The 17,045-nt window shown below is 46.5% G+C and overlaps 1 protein-coding gene across 1 annotated transcript in view; it reads right to left on the reverse strand.

The window, feature by feature from the left end:
- Positions 1 to 17,045, reverse strand: part of LOC6599571 (serine-rich adhesin for platelets) — a 139,175-nt gene that overhangs the window by 25,377 nt on the left and 96,753 nt on the right. Inside the window, exon 6 of the mRNA XM_026993751.1 lies at positions 7,844 to 8,275. Coding sequence (XP_026849552.1) covers positions 7,844 to 8,275 — 432 coding nt within the window. The remainder of the gene's footprint in view (positions 1 to 7,843; positions 8,276 to 17,045) is intronic.

Genomic DNA, 17,045 nt, shown 5'->3' on the forward strand with positions numbered 1-17,045 from the left:
TGACAACCCGCACACAGGCAACAGGCAACAAGCAGGCAACAGGCAACAAGCAACATGCAGGCAACATGCAGCAACATGAACAATTTCCAAGTCATATGGAAAACTGGCAACATGCACCACAGTCCACAATCCCCACCCGCTGTAGCAGCGACAATATTATTACTTTCATTGTTGCTGCCGCAGCCGCAGCCGCTGCTTGGGGGAGAGCTGTTTGGGGCAGATATCTGGTGCTGGTGCTGGTGGTGGCTGCGCAAAACATTTCCTGGTACAGCCACAGAGCCGAGCCACAACATTGGACAACGTCCCCGCAATTTAGCTCAACTATTACAAATCGCATTAGATGCTAAATTTAGCAAACAACAAAAACAAAAAAAAAACAACGAAAAGCAGACAGAAAGAGAGGCTTCTCCGCGACGCTCCATTTGGTGCTGCGGCCGTGCCCCATGCCAGCATAATCTCTGTGCCTCTGTGCTGCAACATCTGCAACATCGACAGGCCGTCGGCCATAGTTTGCATATTTTCACTTTATGTCTGGGCTCTGGACTCTGGGCTCTGACTCTCCTCGCTCGTTCTTGTTCTCCACAAAAGCCCCTCTTTGACCCTAATATGTTGACAGTGCAACATGTTGCCGGCAACACTCTTGGGGCAGTGTGGGGAGTGCAGTGGAGTGGAGTGGAGTCCGTGGCCTGTTCTAGCGTGGGTGTTGCCCCCACGCCTGTGCCGCAGCGCCGAGCCCACGCAGAGAGATGCTAATGCCCGATTCTTAAGCCACGCAATTGCTCATAATTTGCAGGTTGTTTATGGACTTTACCTTGCAGGAGAGGCAGTCCGTAGGGGGCGCACATGGGGGCAGTGCGAGAGTGGGAGTGGGGGATCTGTGTACCCTGCTTTTCCAGGGTATCGATAGCTGCGTTTGGGAGCAACTATGCAGATCTTAGAAGTTTGGTTTCTATATAATCTACATAAATCCCAAAAAAGAATAGGGATTGAAGGGAGATTCAAGCCTTGTGTTCTACACACTTTCGGATGCATACAAGAGACATTCGTCTCGTTTCAAAGGACCTCCTTACAAGTCTTTCTATCTATCTATCGTACTACCAAAAATCATCGGAATCGGAACCAATCGGATAAGGAAAGCTATGGGCTTGAAGGAATCTCTCTAGATCACTTTTAGATGCATTCTCAGATCCATTTTGCAGTAAGGGGTATCCATGCGAATGGTAGACCTCCTCCTTCTGCTCGTTTTGCAAAGGTGTTGCTTTGATTTATGGGCCACAGCCACAGGTAACATTGCTGCAACTGCAACTGCAACTGCCACAAGCAAATGGAAATTCAAATGAAAAATTGACAATTGCAAGTTGAATCAAAAAAGCGTTACCGAAACACAATGGCAGCAAACAAAAGTCGCAATTTGACATTTGGAAATGTCAATAGGGGCCTCCGACAGCAGTTGTGGCAGTGGCAGGCCCCCATTCGAAGATGTCTCAAAGATGTTGCCACACGACACCCGGAGACACACCGCCTGCCTTTTGTACAGTCATATTGCTCTCGTTTGTTAGCATTTCCCATCGGATGGGGGCAGGGGTGGGGAGGCTTTCCCCCCCTCGTTCCCTCTCTCCAGCCACAACTTTCCCGCTTGGTAATTTCTCAACTTTTGTTCGATCTATAGAGGAAATCTTGAGCGTTTAACACAACAGCTGCTGGCTGGTTGGCTGGCTGGCTGGCAATTGATGCCAAGATTGTTATTCTAGAGTTTCCTTATGGACGCCGCCGCCGCCGCCGCCACTGCCGCATCGCTTGCCACACATTGTGGGGCGATCATAAATCAATTTGCTGACCAACAAAAGCTGTACATAAATCCATAAAAAATCCACACAACAAAAAGAAATCACAGACAAAAAAAAAACAGAGGACAGAAATGCCTCAAGAATGCCACCAATTCTTAGTGATTATATAGACGGGCGGGGGAAGAGGGGGGGGACGGGCGAGCGGGCCACCCATCGAACCATAAAATAATGAACCATTTAAGTGGGAATCAACATTAGCTGCGGTAATTGAAAAACGTAGGAAAAACATAGCGGAGGAAAAACAAGATCAAGGCAAGAGATCATCAGGCATCAGGCATCAGACATTAGAGGCAGCAGCAAGCCCCAAAGGAATATTGCTGTTGGTCCAGCAATCTGTCATTATCTTGGCCAGAAACTAGATCAACTAACGGTGGCTTTTAGTCGGGCTCGGGCACACCGAGGGAGAGGCAGAAAGACTGATAGAAGGGAGAGAGAGAGAGATAGAGAGAGAGGCAGAAAGAGAGTCGAGTGGCGTGGCAGCAAGAGTGATAGAAGGGGGAGTGTTTTGTTGCACATGCATTATAAAACCATTTTCAGGGGGGCTCCATCGGAGGGTATGATGGTTTTGCGGACACCTTTGGCACGGCTTGTCACCAGAAGGAATGTCCACAGAGACTTATATGGAGCATATGGGATGTATTCCTAATCAGCATCAAAATCCAGCTGAATCGAATCTGTCTTTTCATATTTTTCTATGCAAAGTGTTCCTCTCTAACAGAACCACTTTTCCTTGCCCTTTTCGAAGCCTGTTCCTAGCCTTTCCCTGCCTTTTCCGAGCCTTATTTACTCTGACTTTTCGGAACATTTATGAACCTTTTCTTCAACCTTTGTTTTCACAGATCCATCTTTAGGCGGTAGGCACTGCAAACACTGGAACCCTTAAGATTGGTTTCCCCAATCAATCAATCCAAAGCATGGTCCCCAAACATCAGAGATATATTTTAAAGGTATTCCACGGTAAGCCTTGGTTTCATTTTGTATCTTTAATCAACCCAATCTTTAGGAGTACTGCAATAGCCAGACTATGATCCTCAGGGTATCCGATCATGCGATCTTCGAGAGTAACAAAATATGATCCTAACGAATCGTATTATAGCATTTATCATTCATGAGAGCTCCATTTCCATTTCGAAGAGCATCAAATGTTGGTCTTCCTTTCATTTGCCAGCTTTTAGAGGTTTTTCATGATGCCCCAAAACTTTTTTTTTTTATTTTTCCTTTTTTTTGTTACCATTTTTATTATAATCTTTTTCTTTTTGCGGCCAGCTTGCGGCTAATTACTTCGGCAACGTTGCAACGTGGCCGCTGGACCCCCCGCGAATGAAAGTGAGACCTGGACGACGACCAGAGGCAGAGGCAGTAATTACGCCTAGTATTGCGCCAAAAAAAGACTCTACATAAAACCGTTTTGGTTTTAAGTGTAAAGTTTTTAGTTTTTAGTTTTGGTTTCCACTAAAAGTAAGCCCCATTGTGCGGCGTGGCAAGGCCCGCCGTGGCCTGCGTCTTCCGTGTTTCTGTGTCGATGTTCGGGGGTGTGGCCACGCCTTGTCTTGACTCTGCATTCATGGGGTTATTTAACATAATTATTGTGATTGAATTTTTCGCAGCTTTCCGGGACAGAGACAGAGACTGAGACAGAGACAGAGACGGCGTGCAACCTGCAACATGTGTAAACATTCAACCATTCAACAGGCACATAAATTGCAGTTCCGATTCGATTCCGACGTGACTGCCACAGCCAGGCTAAATGGTATCCCCTCCCCACCCCCTCCCCCACTCACTCTCTCTTTCCCTCTCTGTCTGTCAATTATTATGCGATTTGCATTCACTCATTTTAAAGCCTCGTTTCGTGCCTCAAATACACCGAAACTCAAAATTTGCATATTTGTTGCGGGGGGTTTTTTGTTGTTATTGTTGCTGTTGTTTTTTTTGGGTGTGGACTTGCAGACTGGTAGTCGAATTGTGGATTGATTTATGCCGCTCTTTGATTGATGTCTTGATGGGTTAACAAACCAGCCAAATGATGGGCCAATTAAGTGGATAAATATTCAAGAAAATATTCACTATTGATAGACATTAATTGCGAGACGGAGAGAGTGGTGAGTGGAGAGGGGAGCGTGGAGCGCGGGGGGAAGCAGAATTTCCTCAAGGCTAAAGTCTTGACAAAGCCCCCAAGGCCCCCCACTTTCCGCAAAGAATGCGATATCTTTTCCCTTTCAAACAGATCGACAGATGTTTCCCACACTCTACTTTAACCTTCAACCCATACAAGAGACCCCATACCCCATACCCCATGCCCCCCCTCCATCCTGGGGTCTGCAAAACAAATAACATTTCCCAAGAATAAACAACATAATTGAAGGAGGGAGAGGGGAGTGCTGGGGAGTGCAGGGGAGTGGAGCCACAGCCACAAATCATAATAATAATCATAACAATAATGAGGCATAATTCAATGCAATTCCATTGCATTTGTTTAACTTCAAAAAAAAAAAAACTTGTTCGGGAATAGGAGCACGAATACCCTTACCTTGGGGCTTAAGGGACTGCTTGGGAGGAGGAGACCCCTGCCCACTCGCTCTGCTTGCAGGTTGGAAACAGAGGAGAAGCTTTAAACAGATATCCCATTTTCATTGGGTGCGTTTCCACACGATTGTGTCTAATTATATCCAAATCGGAGCACTCTATTCTGGCAGGACCCCTGCCCACTCGCTTCGCCCGCTCGCGCAAATATGAGTCTTCCTCTCATACATTCCTAATGAGAGTAGGTATTGCCATCACACTTTATGGCTTGTAATTGAACATATTTCAACACTATAATTGGACCCCAAAGATGGTCTTTGTTTCTGCCGAGAGCCCCCAAAGGAAAGAAGAGGAACAGAGGAAGCGGCAAAGGAAGGAAACATTTACACAAATCGAAACTCGAAAACTACAAATGTCAGGCGTCCAGGCGTCCAGTCGTCGACTTTGCAGAAAAATAAAGTATTAAAAGTATATAATTTTGGTTTTCTGTGTCGCTTTTGCCGTAGTCCAGACACAGGCACGGGCACGGGCACGTCGTAAATTTGATTTGGTTTATTTTCATTTGCTCTGCTCTCCGGCCTGCTCTCTGCCTCATTTCGGTCACTTTCATTTGGGTTTTCGAGTCGCCTTTTTTTTGGGGGGGGGAATCGGAGCAGTCTACCGTTTTCTGAACGGAGCTGACTTTCGTGAACTCTGAGGAGTTGAGGGCGCATAAATTTCACTTTTACTTTTCGACCCTCGCGCTCTCTCGAGTTGGGTTTTTTTTCTGCTGTTTACTGCTTTTCTGATTTTATATTTTTTTTATATAAACATATTTCTTTATGGCAGCTACTTATGACCCCTTACCCCTGATGAAGGCGAGAAGGGAAGAGATCTGCGGAGCAGGAAGGAGAGACATATGCGCCGTAGTCCGAAACACTGAGAAAAAAACAGAGCTACAATATGGAGAACTCATCTTTACAGTCCCACATTTCATTATTCCTTGGGGGGTTTTCAGTTTCAGGCACTACACAGAGCGAAACTTGAGGCAATTTGGAGGCACTCAAGAGGAGATTTTCCAGAGTTGCCGATTCCAAGAGATGGTCCAGAAATGATCGGAATTCCTGATTGAAATGAAACATTCCAAGAATTCCTACAATCCCCTGATCTTTAAAGGCAATTCCTTGCAAAAGCAAAAGATTCCCATTCAATATTGGAGGGCTTTCCTTCTAGAAAGATCTGATAGATCCCTACTGGGTATAAAAGAATGCGAAAATGGAAATAATCTTCCAGAAGATCCAAAGAAATCTCCAACATTTCGGACTCCTAGACTTTTTCTCTCAGTGTGCCTACAGTGTATGACATTTAGAGCCGCCTCGCAGCCCCCTTTTGAGCGTTTTGTTATCCGTTTTTCTGTTCCGGCTGTTAAGGAGTTGTCGTCGCCTTCGTTTGAAGTCTTTAGCCGCGGCCGCGGCCACGGCTGCTGATGGAGCTTATCCTTTATGGCCAGAAATTAGTGGCATGGTGCGGCCTGGCATGGGGCATGGGGCATGACCAATGTAGAGCAAATCTCCCGCTTTGGGGGCAGCGCGTCAGGAAAGTGTTGAAAATTTGCCACAGCGCCCCGGGGGGGGATCCAGCGCCCACATGCAGCCGCACAAATTATCCATGGGATCGCAGAGCGGAGAGCGGAGAGCAGGAGGAGGATGCAAATTATTGCATCAGAGAGCCGAAAGTGCAGTGCATTGCAGTGCAGAAAATGAAATTGTTTCTTGGCCAACAACCAAAATCTCGTGGCGGAGCAGAGCAGAGCAGAAGGCGGTAAATGGTGGCCATTGAGCCGGAGGCCGGGCCGGGCCAGGCCAGACCAGGCCAGGCTCCAAATGAAGCGGTTTACAAAAACGAAACAAAAAACGTGAACTGCTCCACAGCCAGAGGGGTTTCGAACAGTAGAGGAAGGAACGTGGCTTATAGAGGAAGGAAGGAAGGAGGCTTATGGCCTATAGAGGTAGGTGGATCGATGTGCAGCCGGAGTGTGTGTTTGGGTCAGAGAGGAAGCTGCTACTGCAACAGATGCAGCGCTACAGAGCTACACAGCTACAGCTGCTGAATGGCTGCTTCAGATCCAGTGCGTGTCTCGAATGATTTACAAGGCACGAGGCCAGAGCATTTTGCTCTCTTCCTTCTCTGTAAATTACACACAATTAACAGAGAGAGGGGGGGAGGGAGAACTGTAACCAGGAAACGTTTAGAGCCAAGAAAAGAGGAGGATCCACACCGAACGTTCGTTCGGACGAAAACTGGGCCAATGTGTTGTGTCTATAAGGCAAATTGACTTTCACTTGGATCTAAAGCACGAGGCGGATGGAATGGAATGGGACGGAATGGAATGGAATGGAATAGATGCCCCAAAGAGGAATGGCCGGCACATTAGTAAAAGTTAGAATATCAAGAGAATATGGATAAGAGAGAGGAAACAGGAAGTAAACTCCGTAGAGCTTTGAATACCTTCAAAGGGAAGCCTATATTTCCCCCAAGATCTTTTTGTTCTATATGCATTTCCTTTAAGTACAGGAATTGTACTGTTGGATTGGGCATAAAACCCCATGAGAATGAGAACAAAGAGTCGGGAAATGCGATGGAGATTAGTAACTGAATGTCTATGGGGATTATCCTCCCAAATATTGAGATATATGCGATGAGAAGGATTATAAATGGTTATGTGTTCGATCAGCTTTAAACACATACTTCAGTAAGGCGAGTGAGCCGGGGGTTGGTGCAGGGCACTCGCCGCTAGTCTGTGAAAAGTCATCCCAAGTTCTTCGCCTTCCAATGCCAGAAGACTGAGAAGTAGACATGACTTCCTTCGGAGCTTTTCCCCTCAAAATGGTATGGAGATGGCATCTATCGTGGGGTCTACAGGGTGCTCTTGTTCTTTATCTTTATCTGGAAAAGCTTCTTCCCATCGAACAGGAACCCAACAGAGACCAGCCACACCTTTTTCTTTTCCACAGAGAGGGAAAACTCAGCTGCACTTGAATTGCAGTTTCTGTTTCTGTTGCAAGAGACAGCTTTCCCGATGTCGCATTTTTTGTCGCATTGCCGGCATTTTCACTAAATGAATTAATTAAATCACTCCGAATGGGAGTTATACAAAAACGTAATTAGAAATTTCCACAATTGGAACGGCTCCAACGACAGCAGCGGCATCGATCCGACGGCGAGGAAAGCGGCGCCAAATGCATTTTCTTTCTTTCCGAGAATCCGTGGTATGCCCCGCCGGCACGAATTGCTTTTCAATTGCTTTTCCTCCTCTGGTCCCTGCTGGTCTTCCCCTCCTCGAAGCTAATCCCCACCGAAGAAGCATCTCTTTCCAAGGGCAATGAGTATAAATTTACAACGGAATCAAGTTCAAAGTGTCGATAAGCGATAAGGCAAAAGGTGTCACGCGTCATGCGGAGGCACCTCTCTGCCAGGCACCTACGGGGAGTACTTACCGCTGTGGAGCTCCGCTTGCGCAGTAGATTATCGAGGCACAACTGCAGCTCGAATGCCTTGAGATAGAGCAGATGATAGCGATCCCTCAGCCTCTCCAAGTTCCCTTCGCCCTTCTTTGACGTCGGTGCTGGAGCTACTGCTGCAGCTGTGGCTGCTGTTGCCGCTGTTGCTGCTGTTGCCGCTGCTGATGTGGCACCAACGACGGGAGTGTTGACCGCAGCGTAAGAGGCAAAGCCGCTGCTCAAACTGCTGGACTTTGTGGCCGAATCGCTGGCCGACTCACTCGAGCAATTGCTGGTCAGCGATGCCGGTTGCTGCTGCTGCTGCAGTTGCTGTTGCTGCTGTTGCTGTTGCAACTGCTGTTCCTTTTCGGCGGCACGTATGCAAGAGCTTACCACTCGGGCGTGTGATACAATTTCATGGTACAACACCTGGAAATACACACAAGGCGGAAAAAAGAGAAAGAGAAATGAGAAATGAGCAATGCACGGCTCGAGGTTTAAGTTTAAGTTAACATGACACTTGGTTGATATGCCTAAACAGCTAATTGATTAGTCATTAGAGGCGGAGCGAGGGAGAAAGGTAATTCGATATCGAAAATGCGAGCGGGCGAACATTCACTCCTTATACGAGAGAGGTCTGGCATCTGGAGTATCTAATCGGAAGAGCCAGCGACATTTCTTCCCAATTCAACCATGTCTCACGCGTCATGCGGCAGCGCCCATCTGCCACTCCTCTGCCCGAACCTAGCTCCTGCTTTCCTTCCTCCTTCGACGACTAGTGTTTTCCACCGCATCTGTGCAGCGATTATCCATCGCTCATTTGTCATTTTAACAGCTGCTGGCTCAACCTCAACCTCATCCAAAGGCAAAGGCAAAGGTCAATCCGTAGAAATCCCACGCATTGCATAAGGCACCAGGCACCGGGCACCAGCCACAGACACAGCCATTGTTCCACGATTAATCATAGAGGGAGGAGACTGCGAGAGACTGGGAGGAGACTGGGAGACTTTCCGCAATAGTTTTCCTTTGCGCTTCAGAGCGATATTCAATTTATCAAACATCAACAAAAATAATTACAAGACAATTGACGCACGGACGCGGCGATGGGTGGAGTCGGAGGCGAAGTCCTCCCAAGATTGGGGCGTGACCCCGACAGTGACACCCACACATGTGGCAGCCACAGAGAGACTCCAATCGTATCTGGACATTGATCTCCATACAAACAGTTTAACCCCCAAGCCTGAACTCTTGCATAAGGCAAATACCAACCAGACAGAGGGACAGACAGACAGACAGACAGACGGAGAGACAGATGCCTGCCCCCAGGAGGTGCAACAAAATTTGAAATTAGAAATCGATAAATACTCCACACAGAGATGTGAAGTGGGGATGGGGGGACGGCGGGACGGGGGGAATGGTCAACCTCTTCACCCCAAAGTGTCGTTATTTATGGCCCACGGACACATCCTTAGTCACAGGCCGAAAGGAGGAGGCTTTATTCCTCCTTCCTCCTTCCTTGATCGGAAAATCAAACATAAATTTCAATTTTCACCTGCTTTTGAGATCTTCATTGGGCGACAGCGACAGCGACCCCTCCCCTTCCCCTGTCCCTACCCCTACCCCCTTCCGCTCCTTTGGAAATAAACAAATTGAAATGTCAAAAGACATTGAGGCGCCGTTTGAGGCGAAATTTGCAAATTTATGAAAATTATTTCTTTGGACAGCTCTACAGACGGCGGCTGTGGCTTTTCCTCCTTTCCTCCTCGGGTTTTCCATTGATTTACTTTGTCTAATGGCCAAAATTGACACTCAAAAGGCAGCTGCCACACAGAGACTCTCCGACTGGGACTCCTCTCTCTTTCCATCTCTCTCTCTGCCACTTTTGGGTTTGAAGAATGATCCGAGAAAGCGACGCCACTTGAGAGATTTATGGGGAAGCCGTACGACTACGCGACTACGAGACTTCGAGTCTGAGAGACTCCGAGACTCCGAGACTAAGAGACTCCGAGGAGAGTACCTCTGACACTTGTGCCTCCTGACTTTGTCTCCGGCTCCTGACTTTTGCGGGAAAGTTTTGACAGGCTGCTGCACAAAGACAACAGACGGCAGACAGCAGACGGCAGACTGCCTTTTCGTTGGTTACTTTTACTCCCATCAAAATTGTTGGCCAAATTTAATTATATCGAGAGAATTTCCATTGAAGTTTCAGCCTGAAATGCTGTCGGTCTGTCTGTCGCATTTCAGCTTTTACTTGTGGCAATATTAAAACAACAACAAGATTGATAGAACCTCTTTTGAAAGTCGCAACAGCGTCTCCCCTGCGGCTGTCCACCGTAGTCTCGGAGGGACCTTCTACGAGGATCTGGACAGCGACTAGACCTCGGGATGGCCCTAAAAACCTCCCTTATTAGAGGACACCATCACATAACACAAGAATGCCCATCACAAGGGGCAGATCTACCTCCAAAGGATTTAAACTTCCATCTAGACCCATGGAGTAGATCAGGGGCAACTCTTTTTGGTAGAACTTTAACTTTTCTTCGTTCCACTCAATTCTAGAGAATTTTTAAAGTTTTTATTACAGTAAGACCATCAAATGGGAAGATTCGTATGGGTTCGAGTCCTGAATACTGAATCCTGATACAATCCAGATCGTTGAACCTTTACACTTCCCTATAAAAAGTCGTATCAAAGTTTCCTTTCTTCATATATTTTCCATGAATCTAACATCTTGAAACTTTTCCAATTTCCACACACACACACATTCTTAGCTTCGAGTATAAAGTTTTCCCATTTCCATTTCGTTGGGAGACCGGCACTTCCTCTTTCTTTGTATCTACCAATCTCTGCTTTTGCCGCCGCTCTCCCCCTGGTTTTCCTTTTCAGAAATCTATTTTGGTTTCCATTTTATACGTTGATATTTTTCTATAGGCCCCAACCAATTTTCTGCATCATGAAAATTGTTTTGCATTATGATTTTTATCATTATATCTAATTATAAGACCCGAAGAGAACAAAAGAATTCAGCAGGGGACCAGGGCAGAGGGGGGGTGGGGGAGGGGGCTCTGTTTTTAGAGGCTTGGCCCTGGCTTGTGTCCCTGCCGCTCGTTTGGGCAAATACTTAAGATAAATGAAGGCAGAGTCGGAGGTCTTCTGGCCGAGCATGGAGCTGCGGCAGAAGCTCCACTGAAGAGGGGCCGCGCTGCAGAATAGAACTCCAGAACGAAAGAGTAGGAGAGGAGACCTCTGTGCCGCTGACTCTGCCTCTGTGCTGTTGTGGAAGAAGAGGCGCCTCCAAAGTGAGTAAGACTTCAATTGAATGAGGGGGAGGGAGCAGTCGTAAAAGTGGAGGAGGAGGCGAAGGCGGAGGAGGAGGCGGAGGAGTGCCGGCAAGAGGCAGGTGTGGGTTGTTTGCTTATTTGCGATAGTTGGAGGCTCATTACCAGAATGAAAGACCAGAGAGAACCTACCTCCAAGCCTCCAAGCGAACTCCTCCGTAGCCGAAACCCCAGACCCCATACCCCAGACCCCAGACCCAACCTCTAGGCAAAAGTCGTCTATGGCTATGTCTATGGCTATGTCTAAGGCAACATTGTGTGTCTTTATGGTGGTTGTTGTTATTTTGGAGGAACGCCTTTCTCTTTGTTTTTGGTCGGAACCACTCCCAATCTTTGCACGACTCTAAGCAGCGCAATTTTTGAATGCAACTCCAACTGGAGCCGCTCTGTGGCTTTGCGGCTCTGTGGCGTGCCACCCACTTGAGGTTTTTGAGGTTTTGAGGCTGGAAATATGAGAATTTAGAATTTTATGCAAAGTTCGTGACTAATCTGCTGCTGAAACGAAGACAGAGATCCACCACAGCCTCAGCCACAGCCCCAGCCCCAGCCCCTGCTCTAGAGACATTCAAGAGGTCTCGAGCGATTATTGGGGAGCGTACGGTACGGGAAATAATAAAAGAAATCAAGGCAAACAAATTGAAGTCAGGGCAAAGTCGATGCGAGAGTTCTAGAGGATTGAAATCTGATCTGCAGAAGAGCGGCAGAGACACGGAGGTGGTCCGGAGCGATTCGGAGCGGGAGAATGTGGCAGAAAAAGTGAATGTACAGTGGTGTGAAAGTGCTGGAAAAGGGCTTCAAGCTCAAGCGATGATTGGACACAAAAACGGTACAGGTGCTCGCTCGAAGAGCGCTCCTTGACGCCCCAAAGGGGGGGCATATAGAGTGAAAGCTTAACACCTTCTTGAAGCAGGAGATCCGCTTCGGAGAGTGTGGGCCAATAAAAGTCCATCGAAAGAAGTCACTCTATGAGAGATATTTGTTCCCTTAGATTCTTTGAAGAGATCTCAGCTCTTAGATGATATTTCCCATCAATAAATGTCCTAAAAGTAGCCCTTCTTCTCATAATCGTTCCCTTTGTTTTTCCAACAAAAATGAAGACAAATTTCCTTCACTTTTCCCCGTGTCGTATTCTGACTAATTATTCTGGCGATTTCCTTGGCTTTCTCGGGCGTTTTATCATCGAAATTGCAACACATTTTTGGGGCACACACCAATACCGATCGCCCCTCGATAGTCTAGCCGTGACGCACCGCACACACACGTGTCCAATGGATTTTTCCTGGTTATTTTCCCATTTCCCCCTCCACCAATAGCCATTCCGCGTGCTGTTTATTCATGCGAAATGCTCCAACGCCTTGGCTGCGGCGCGGTGCGGCGCGTCTTTGGGCCGAGAAAAAAAAAATAAGTTCTTCTAATGCGTTGAGGCGGCTATTTTTACACATCTATTCCGAATAGAAACACAACAGCCGAAAAGTAGCGACTGTTTTGTGCGGGGCACGTATCTGTATCTCTGTATCTTTCGGATGTCTGTGCTGTGCCGTGCCGTGCCGTGCTGTGCTGTGCTGTGCCTGAGGTTCGTTGACTCACAAGAATGACCAGACCAGAGGTTGAGCAATCGTATAAAATACCAAAATACTAAAAGACTCTTAGGCGCTGCGCTAGAAGAGCGAGACAGAGACAGAGAGAGAGATCGTACATTCATTATCGGAAATGTCAGTGCGTGACCTCGACCGCGTTTTATTCTTCGGATTTTTACAATTTACAATTTCGTATTTCTATACATTTTATTCGGGGTCTTCGGCAACGGCACAACGGCAACGCCTTCTGATTCAGCGTCCGATTTCGCCCCATTCTTTGGTTCTCTTTTGGGCTGTGGCTGTGGCTCTGGCTATGGGATTATGAATAGAACTCTAAAGAACGGACACCCCAACGAATTCAGTAAAAAGACACTGATAAATGCCTGCTAAAAAGAGCGATTAAGAGCCACACCACACCTCAAGCGAAAACAAAAGACAAAAACTATGAAAATTAATCGAATTTTCGTACACTATTAATCACAAGCACAAAACATACAAAAAACCACTTTCAAAACGCATAACGAAGAAAATACTAAGCTAAATTAATCTCAAACTTAAGAAATAAATTTAAAAAAATGTACTATAATATATATAAAGCCAAACACTAGAAGGGAAAACTTAAAAAACCTACTTCAAAATATTTCTCCACGAAGAAAATTCAAACAAAAAAAAAATGTATGAAAAAAACTTAAAAAAAAAAAATAAATATATGAAAAATAAATACATACAAAAATCAATCATTCAATATTTCGTGCCTAATAAATTATTAGGTGTAAATGAAAAGAAAAGGTATATTCAGTTTATGGCCCAAAAAAGAATAAATCAAAGCCCCCGAATGTCCCCAAATCAAAACTAAAACAATTAACTAAACATTCGAAAAAAACATTAGCAAATGTCTGTCGAGAATTCCATAAAAATCAGCCATCAAAAATTCATACAGAGAACAAACACCACACGCTTTTGGGCCATAAATTTTCCGCCCCAAAGGAATCCAAATTTATTGCCAATTTTCGTAGGGCAGGAAGTCAACAGCAACAACAACAACAACAAATCCACCAAAAAATTGCTAACCGAAAAAGCGAGAACATTTCCAAGATGTCACATAAATTGGGAGCACACGAACGAAAAAATAAATTATTTTGGCTTTGTTTTTGCAAACATTTTTCTATGTAAAGCAGTCACGACATTTGGAAGAGTTCCAAAATGGGACTAAAAATAGAGTCGAACGACTCTAATTACCTGACAGAATGGGCTAGAGAGAGAGAGACGGAGAGAGAGGGAGAGAGGGCAGAGAAGTTTGATAAAGATAAATGACAAACGGAAAGAACAAAGATGCTCCGTGAAAAGAAGAGTACGAAAAAGTACTGCCTCTCTCTGGGCAAAAGACTCTAAAAGTATCTGTCTCTCTCTCTCTCTCTCTAGTATCTCCGCTTCTCTCACAGGAAAGACGACCCCAAGAGTGCAATTAATCAGCGGATGACCCAGAAAACTTCTCACAGTTCTTTGCTTTACGGATAATGCCACAGCAGCATCCTCTTATAGCCTCTCTTCTCTCATAGAATCTATCTCTGGTCGCAGCCTCCATCTCGCTCTCCGCTGGAATTGATGCCGTCGACGTGCTGTGACCAAATGCATTGAGAATTAGCGCTGGACAGGCTGGTCGTCTGTGGCGCTGTGGAGATGAGGGACAAACCGCTTTGAAGTCCGAGACTCCGACTCTGCCACAGAAATATGTGTGAAGTCGAGAGAGCCGCCCCCCAGCCCCTCTGCTTGGAGTCACAGTTAAAGCCCCGACATGGCCTATTGAGTAACACATATAACACCATCAGACAGACAGACAGACAGACAGCCAGAAGGAGGCTTTAAGTTGAGAGCAGCAGCAGGAGGAGGCGCAAAGGGGGGGCTCCGTTTTTCTTTTGAGCTCAAACACGGTTGACATAATCACGTCCGAGTGTCACGTTCAACTTCTCTCTCAATGCGATATCTCTTGCCTCTCAGCGAGAAGAGCCAAAGGGTGGGCAGAGGGGGCAGAGGGGAAGATATGATGATGGTCGTCTCGGTTTTGGTCTTTTGTTGGCATCACGTTCTTTGGCCAGCGAGAGAGACAGAGAGAACAAGTTTTTGTTTTTGTTTTTTGTTGTTTTTTTGTGGTCTCATTAGAAACATGTTACATGGAAAAACTGATTATGAAATTGCCCGGCAAGAGACTTTAACTGTGTTTTTCTTTTTCTATAATTATTTTCAATGAAATTAGGAAAAAAAATGTGTGAAAAATGCCAGGGAAAGAGACGCCAGATGGAGCTTAGGAAAAGCGAGTTCCCCCTGAGAGCTCCCCTGACATTTTCCCCCCCAAAAGAATGCAAAGCTCTCCAATAAATCTCCCAGAGTTCTGGCTGAATCATTGAACGCCAATTAATACCACTAGAACCCCAGAATGTTATCAGCCATCGGCTCCCCCCCTTTCAGAGAGAGAGAGAGAGATCACTGTGTGACCTGTGACCGCCTTAGAATCTCTAGAAGCAAATCTCCAACGGGTGGCCTCCACTCCCACTCCCACTCCCGTCATCAGACAATCCCTTGTGGCAATGGAAAACCTTGGAAAACGCCACTAGAACTGCCGCAATGAGAGCAATTAAGATTCGTTTCACGACTCGCCGAAACGAAAATCGTTTTTCCGAATCGAAAATCGCGAAAAATTGTCCAATTAATTGCATAAATAATTATAGACTTCAAGACTCCGATGATGACACATGAAGGCGGGTCTTTAGGCCCTAATTAAGCCACAGAAAAAGATACTTTCAGAGGTGCATGGCTACAGGGGACACAAAGCTGGTGACCAGCGACCAGCGGCCACCTGGCTGTGGATTTTCCCTCCATTTCGGTGACCCCCAGTGAACTGTCAAATATTGTTGGCCTGTTGGCTGTAGAATAGGCATTTCCTTTTTGTTTTGTGACCATTTTTGGAGGGGGAAGAGTGGAAATCAATCATGGAAATATGTCTTGGATCGGATTTGTGGCAGCAACCAGCACAACATGCAACATGAGGCCTCGGCAGCGGCCTCGGCTTCAGCTCCAAATGGATGTTGGATGTTGTCTATCGAACAAATGGCAATTTGTTGTTGATTTTTCCTCAATAATTTCAAATATTTGATTTACTTTCGCCTCGTGCCGCATTTGACATGTTTTATTGGATGCGATTTATATATGGGATTGAGAGCTGGATTGAGAGTCGGATTTGGATGTGGATTTGGATTTCGATTGAGTGTGGCAGCGGCAGTGGCAGAGTAGGAGTTTGATTCGATTGAGTGTGGCAGAGTGATGGGGCGGCTGGCTCTGGCTCTGTCTCTGGCTCTGTCTCTGGCTCTGTGGTCCAGTTTTTTTTCTCTGGGTACCCCTGATGCCCTCCTGCCCTCCCACCACTCCCCTGAAGTTCGCTGAACCTGTTAACCCATATCCCACACACACACACACACACACACACGAGGCATCGAAAATTTGACACCACTCGAGTGGAGAGTGGAGTGGCGATTGTTGTGGTCGAAAACTATCCGATTACCAAAAAACAAAAAAAAACTTGTCTCTCATTAACACATTTTTGTGCTTTTTTTCTGTTTTGTTGGCTTCATGACCATCTTCTGAAGTGCAATTAAGATCTGGGGCTCTGCCGTGTGGGCCATAAACAAATCCAAGCCAAAACAGACCGACACCCAGACACACACACAGACAAGGTCATGAATACAGGGGAAGGGGGCGGGGGAAGGGGTCTCAATTACGAGCCAAGAGGATCGTTCCGTTGCCCCCAAGGCCCCTGTCTGCCGGTGCATTGCCACACCTCTACCTCTCTCCCTCTCCCTCTCTGTGGTGCCAAAGGGTCTCGGTCTCGGTCTCCACACCTCTCTGTGCTCTCTGTGCTCCCTGGCTGGGGGTCATTCCGTGTTTGGGGCTACTGCAGGCGTCCGTCCGTCCGTCCATCCATCCACTGACCAAATGAAATGTTCATTACGCGACTTTCATTTGGCAGCCGACGATACGACGACGACGACGACGTCTGCTTTTCTTCGTTTGCTTGGGTTTTATGCCGGCGGCAATTAAAATGAGATTATTACCAGGCGGAAAACGGTAACGAAATCAGTTACCGCTAAAACCCCAGGAAAGCCCCCAAAAACCCAAAGCAAAGACCAATCCTTAACGACTTGTTAATTGTGTAATAAATAGAAAGCTGAAAGCAGTAATGGAACCTCAACCTCAACCTCAGCCTCAGCCTCAACCCCAACCCCAGCCCGA

This window comes from Drosophila persimilis, unplaced genomic scaffold, assembly GCF_003286085.1.
Source record: "Drosophila persimilis strain 14011-0111.01,24,50 unplaced genomic scaffold, DperRS2 tig00000885-arrow-arrow-pilon, whole genome shotgun sequence".
Classification (NCBI taxonomy): domain Eukaryota; kingdom Metazoa; phylum Arthropoda; class Insecta; order Diptera; family Drosophilidae; genus Drosophila; species Drosophila persimilis.